Source organism: Phalaenopsis equestris, unplaced genomic scaffold, assembly GCF_001263595.1.
Source record: "Phalaenopsis equestris unplaced genomic scaffold, ASM126359v1 Scaffold000002, whole genome shotgun sequence".
Taxonomy (NCBI): Eukaryota; Viridiplantae; Streptophyta; class Magnoliopsida; order Asparagales; family Orchidaceae; genus Phalaenopsis; species Phalaenopsis equestris.
The window spans coordinates 44,583,132-44,590,067 of record NW_018164444.1 but is presented as its reverse complement, the minus strand read 5'-3'; the positions used below and the strand labels follow the sequence as shown (position 1 = coordinate 44,590,067).

At 33.6% G+C, this 6,936-nt stretch overlaps 1 protein-coding gene across 2 annotated transcripts in view; it reads left to right on the top strand.

Moving 5' to 3' along the window:
• The window catches only part of LOC110021769, a gene marked incomplete at its 3' end in the record, with an annotated part of 48,191 nt that extends 46,536 nt beyond the window's left edge, over positions 1–1,655 (top strand). For both annotated transcript variants that reach the window (XM_020720397.1, XM_020720403.1), the window contains 2 exon segments: positions 437–1,090; positions 1,507–1,655. In XM_020720397.1, coding sequence (XP_020576056.1) covers positions 437–1,090; positions 1,507–1,655 — 803 coding nt within the window.
• Positions 1,656–6,936: the final 5,281 nt, after the last annotated feature.

Genomic DNA, 6,936 nt, shown 5'->3' with positions numbered 1-6,936 from the left:
AGTTTTTTTTTATTTATAATAGTTTATTTACAATTTTGTAGTTTTTAATTTTTGTAGTAAATTAGTAGAAATTATTTAAAATTTCAATTTGCATATTCACCCTTAATGTTTGTTTTCAAATTAGATATTACACCACATTATTTTCTATTTTATATCAAATTGTAAGATATACTTTATATTTTGTAATTATTAATAAACTACATTAATATTTTTATATAATCTATAGCACTTTAGTTAATAAAAGCATTACATCGCATTGCGTTTTACGTTTTGATTACATTGTGAAATGAAAGATTTGTGGTATAAATCTATAAAGAAAATTTTAGGTGTTTGATATGTAAATACTAAATATATGGTTTGTTATGTAAAACTAACTACATTTTCTTCCATATGACTGTTTGAAAGTTTTGTTTTATTATGTTTTTGAGCAATGCAGATTAATATGACTCTTAAGGAGCTTCACACAACCACAGGGAAGAAAGTCAATTCAACTTTAGGATCCAGCGTACAATGCTCATTATGTGGTTGTGGCTTCATACAAAATTTTCATAGTCCGGAACTTCTTTCTTCCGTCGTTTCAGCTCCTCAACCTTGTTATTCTCAAGCTATTTCAATTGAAAACCTTTTGTCGGAGTCTCATGCTTCCAGCTGCCTACATTCCTACAACCCTCAAGCCCAGCTGAGCGACATCCTTGAACTGCAACATGTTTGTCCAACACTTAATTCACCAGTTGCTGAATCCAGTGCTTTGTCTGATTATGCAACTTCAAACAATCCATCGAACCATGCCCCTCAGTTCATAGGGAATCTACCCTGGCCCATTTCCATGACATCAGTGGCGATAGAGAAAAACGAAAATATGTTTGGACGTCAGAAGTTTGCGGCTGCAAGTTCTTCTCTTCAAAGAAAATATAAATTTGAAGATGAAGTTGAAGGTAATAAAAAATCAGTCTATACAAGTGGAAATCTACCAGCAGTTACTATAGGCCCATCAAGTTTACATGGAAATTCTTGCATGAGTGGTACTTCTCTTGATGATATGTCTCTAACAGCAGCTAATTTTCAGCAGCTTCAGATGATTATCGATCAGGTATTTTTCAATCTTCTAAGTCTTTGTTGCTTACAGTCTAAATATGGAATGTTTTTTTACAGCTTTTGGGTTTAAGTTGATCACCTTTTATGCAAGGGTCAACTCATATCCTTGTATATATGCACTTCTTTTTAAAAAATCAAGTAAAATGCCAAAATATGTAGTCCCCTGACTATTTACAATGAGCCATTTTAGTCCTGGGTTTAAAGAAGTATCAAATAAGTTCTTATATTCTTTAAATTAGGATTCTAATATTCCTCTATACGAACTATTTCAGTGCCAGTTTAAATATTATGTGTATTAATTCGGCACCTTTATAGATTGTGGGACTAAAATGGACTCACGTCAACAGTTATAGGGACTATTTTGGCGCTTTATTAGCCGCGCTAAAATTATCTTTCCGTTGTTTTTATCAGCTTGGCGTGCGAACTAAGTTGTGCATAAGAGACGGTCTATATCGTTTGGCTAGAAGTGCTGAACAAAGCCATTACTATGTCGCTGAAAACAACGCCGACAGTGGAACTAGCCCTATGATAGGACTTCAGGGTGTTAACGGTTCAAAAAGGTAATACTGAAGTTTTTATTATGCATTGATTGTCTTGGTTGAGTACGTTTAACAAAAAGCCTGTTTTCTTCAATCATTAAATGCCTCATCTCATTTATATATTTAATATCTCCTAATGATTATTGTAGGACTGCTGTCTTATTAGAAATTCCACAAATAAAATCAGGTAGTTCTGACAATGTTAAAGTAAAAAATAATAGCAATCAATTAAGATGCACTAAAATAGTAATTAATTCACCACTAAGATATTTGAGACTGGTACAAAAATTAGTTGATTCAGTATGATGGCCAAAGATTTAGGTCAGAAGATGTGAACTCAATAGAAGGAAAGTCGGAGACTTGTAAATGATTAACAAGCCAAGCAGGTATTCTTCTGTGGAGTTGCTTCAATGGTGAACTTTCTATTTTAGATTATCATGGTCAAATATTCTCGAGGAGTTCATTAGATAATATATATATATATATATATATATATATATATATACACACACACATATACATATACATATACATATAATACTTTTAGGGTTTAAGGTCTCATAGTATTTGTAAGCTCACACAACACGGGGAAGACCTGTAAATGAAGGAGGTGGAAAATGATGGATTAGCGCTCTCCAAGCCCTAGTTCTCGGTTCCTTGTGTGTGTGTGTGTGTGTGTGTGTGTGTGAGAGAGAGAGAGAGAGTGTGGTGGAAGGAGAAGATAAATTCTCAGAGTTCTATCTGCGTGTTTGTGTGTGTCCCCTTTGAAAGGCGGGAGAGTTTAATAAATGACACTCTACTCTTGAGGGAACATACATAGAGAAAGAGAAAAATATAAAATTAAAGGTTGTATAGAACAAAGTATCTCCACGGTGTTCAATAAAACAATTATGATGTGAATATCAGATGACTCAGAAAAGGACATGAAATATTTTTGTTCTTTAATGATGATGTTTACTTTGACAGTTTGTCGATCCCAAGGGATGCTTGCTGAGGGATCGACAGTTCATTCTAGCAATTGGTGCATGACAGCTAGCACAATGTCAGGTGAGGTCGGCGGGTCAAGTTGACAAATCAAAATGGTGACTATGCTTTAGAGATGACAGGCTTTCTAAGCTCATGAAATTTGATAACATACACATTGGCTCATGAAAGTTATTTATTGATAACATGGTGACTGTGCTTTGGAAATGACCTTGTTCAACTTAGGTGGAAGATACTTCATTTTGGGAGATGTTGATGTTGTCTTCCACTTTTCATTTTGCTTTTCCTTTTCCCCTCCTTTAAGTTGTTTTGCAGTCATCGAGGTTGACTCCGTATTTTTAGTAGACTATGAAGACTTTGACTCATTTGGCATAAAATGCTTTGCATCTTCGCATATTATAGCTTCATGAGCAGAAAAGGGTCAAATGTTACCAGATATCGTGGTTTCTTGTCCATTTTTTAGATACTTCATGCACTACTATTTCGTTGATGGAACGACCCCGTACTCATGAATCCACGATCGGCCAAGGAGAGCTTTAAATGAAGTACCACAATCAATTATATGAAATTTATTCTCTGTATATAATTGCCTAAGTTGAGTGGTATAATTAAGGCTCCTAAAGTTTTTTGGCCTTTATCATTGAAGCCATGAATCATCAATTTTCATACTACAAATGGCTGATGTCAGAATACAACCATCTTAGTGCTTTCAATTTCATCAAATTTACGGCAAAACTTGGATCGATCAAGATTCTGTCTATCTTTGTGTTATCACAATCAACTAAAATGTACGACGGACGATTATTCTCTGACGTCCCAAGCATGAGATCTTCCTCATAGAATGTGATTGTTGGAACGTCCTAGACTTGCAAGAATTTTGTCATACAGCTTTGAGCAAAATACGACTCATATTTTTCCAGCTCTTTGAGAGCTTGAATCAAAGTTTCGTAGAGCTCTTTCGATATCAAGAGAGCATCATGCACACTAAGTCATTCAGGAAACTTTTTGAGATACGACATAATATTGTAGTCGATAGGGACTACTTAAAATTGATTTCTTCTTCAGGTATTTTATAAATACATCTTCAATGACCACAATATCTTTTTCTTTTTCATTATTTGATGGGCCCCTTTTTTGTGATGAATGTAATATCTACTATTTCACAATTGAACTTTTACCAGTTCATCTAATTCAGAACTTTCAGATGATGTGCTTTCTATATAAGTTTCTTTTGTTATTCCCCCTTTAGTCTATGATAAGTGCTCATTTTCTTTGAGAAAACATAAGTCTTCTTAACTATCATTTGTTTGTAAGGCCATCTGACAAGAATCGGACACCATAGAGGTTTGAGATGAAGTTCCAAGAATGTTCAATGTCACTGATATAACTCGACATGTTTCCACAGGGAATGTTACTTCCTTATCTTCTTCGTTAAAATCAATAATTTGGAGTCTTTGCATGAACTCTGCAAGTTTGATAGGATTTCTTGCAGGTTGATGATACTCTTCCAAATTATTAATACTCTTTCATTTCAGTTTTCTTAGATTTCTTCCCTTCGATTGATTTCTTGTATTTCTTATGTCGAGATGAGCTAGCATGATTGGACGACTTTTGAGTTGATGAAGAGACAGATGTGTCTACCATAGGTCTTTTTCCTAACTTGAGCTCCGGTTCTAGAGGAGATTTCCACTTCACACCATGGATGTCATTTAACTGCTTTAACATCTTCACAGTTATTTTTGAGACCACAATTTTCCATCCCTCATCTTGATTTGGCTCCTCTTTTATATTTTCTTTAGCTGATGGTACGAAAGAGAACGTAACCATCTTTGTTCACTCTCTTTTAGGGTGAAATAAAACATTGTCAGACAATATAAATTCCCCATTTCTACATTTTCTTTTAAACCAATCTTTAAAGACATAACAGTCTTTAATAGGGTGGCTAACTACCTGATGATATGGGCAATAATTTGGATTGCTAGTTTGGCTTGATTCTTTAGGCCTTTTGCATTCTGGCAATTCAAGACCAGCCAAAAGTCGGTATTTAGGCCTTTTGCATTCTGGCAATTCAAGACCAGCTTTGAGAGCTTGATGAAATAACTTTGTCACACTATCTCTTTTAAATGAATATTTTGTATTCATTTTTTCCTTAAGAGAAGAATATACTCATTCTTCAGCATGTAGCCTTTAGTTTGGCAGCTCCCGCCATCAAAGTTCCATAGCTTATCATTTCCTCTTAAAAATAACTTTTACTGAGGATTAGAGTTAATTGACTATTTTTTTCTTACCTTCTCATAAGTTGGATGCTTTCCTTTATCAGAGTTTAAAAAAGTGATGCGTGCTTCGCTTTTTCTGAGTCTGCACCTTTATTTATTTTAGCTTATAGAAATTACTCTCAGACCTTAACAAATTCAATTCCTTAATTTTGACAACTTTGTCTAGCAGTTCTTGAAAAGTGGAGATAGAAGTCATGCATAAATAGCATACTATCTTATCATCGATGTTGTTCATTAATAATTGAATTGCATGCTCTTTTTCTAACGGTTGCTTGCATTTCATGCTCAGATTACACTAACAAGTGATATAGTTTATCACCAACTCACTCTTCTTTCTTTTCTCCAAAGCAAAATCGGTAATAATTGTCTTCTTTGTAGCGCTGACAAATCTCTTAATAAACATCATTTTGAGCTATGTGAATACTTTAATAGTCATTTGACAACTCTGTGTACCATTCAAAAGAACTTTCTATCAAACTATTAATGAAGTAGTAAAATAACAATGCATCTGAGCCTCCAGTGTTGCTACATGATGCCTTGAATTGCGCTAGATGTTGATTGTGATTACCATTGCCATTGTAGTTATTAAAGTTTGGTATTGAGTTTCCCTTTGGATAAGAGAATTGATCATACTCAGCTAGATAAGGGTGACCTTGACTCACTAATTTCTCAATTTGCTCTGAGGCTATGACAGACTTGATCTTTTCATTGATGAAGTTTTGAATTGAGTATTTTTTACACGTTCATCGTCACTTGAAACACATCGAGAAGTCGGCTGCGTTGTTATAGGAATTAATTCAATTCTTCTTTTAGAAACGTCTTGTACCTTAAATGCCCGAGGTATTGGATTTACAAGTGATTTATTGAGAATACTGGTGAATTCTTGACCATCGACCAACGAAACAATTATCATGCCTGTCGCAATAATATTTTGCAACATCTCCATCATAATATTCATTTGCACCATATCAAATTCTTGTATTTTTAAGCATATATAAAGTCACTGTCACTTTCCAACGGTGACAAAAATTTGATGTGGTATTTTATGAACAATAATGTTAAGCACTTAATGCTGGGATTATACACAAGTATATGTATAGTTATCAAGTAATATAAGACTTTCTATTTAAGTCTCAAATATTAATCCCACGAAGAAGGTTTAAATTTGAAATAATAAATTAACTAGGAAATTCACAGAAATAAAACAAAATTACTGTCACTAATTTTAAATGTTTAAAACACTATCAAAGCTAAATTTTAACTACTAGTAGAATTTAAATACAAAGTTTAAAATAGTAACTACTAATCTATGTTTATGTGATGAAGTTTTCTAATATGAAAAAATATCTTTCTCACTACAATGAGTTTTTGGTGAAATAAGATGAGAGAAATGGTTTAAATTTGTATTGTATCAAATATAAGCAATGCTAATTCTCTACCATGATTCAATGTTATTAAAAATAATTGGTAAATCTTAGGTTTAGTCCCTCAATCTGTGGCTAGGCTAGGAGGATACTGGCTCCCACTTCCCTTCCCCTAAAGGCTAACTCTCGCTTTAGTTCTTAAACAATAAGATCAAATTGGGGATTCTAGTCTATCACCCTAAAAATCTCCAATTTTATACCCAAAAATGTATATTTCCGTATTTATTTGCAGTTAATTCCGTGAACGAAATACTCCTTCATGGACTTAAATATGATTCTCATTCTGTTGTAGAACTCATACTCCATTTCCCGGATCATATGTTTCACAACATACTTTAACAATTCAATTGGTCAAATTGAAAAGTAAATTAAGAGCTGACAACGATTTTATATATACTTAAAAATACAAGAATTTGATACTGCTAGTAAAAGATTTAAATCCCCGGTAACGGCGCAAAAAACTTGACAATGGTTATAAATTTGATAAAGATGTGTATAAAATATTCAACAATTGCAAAGTCACACTTATCAACGCAAGTATACGTATCGCTCAAGTAATACAGGGCTCTAATAGAGTCCTGGATATCGATCCCACATGGAGTAATATTAGAGGCTACG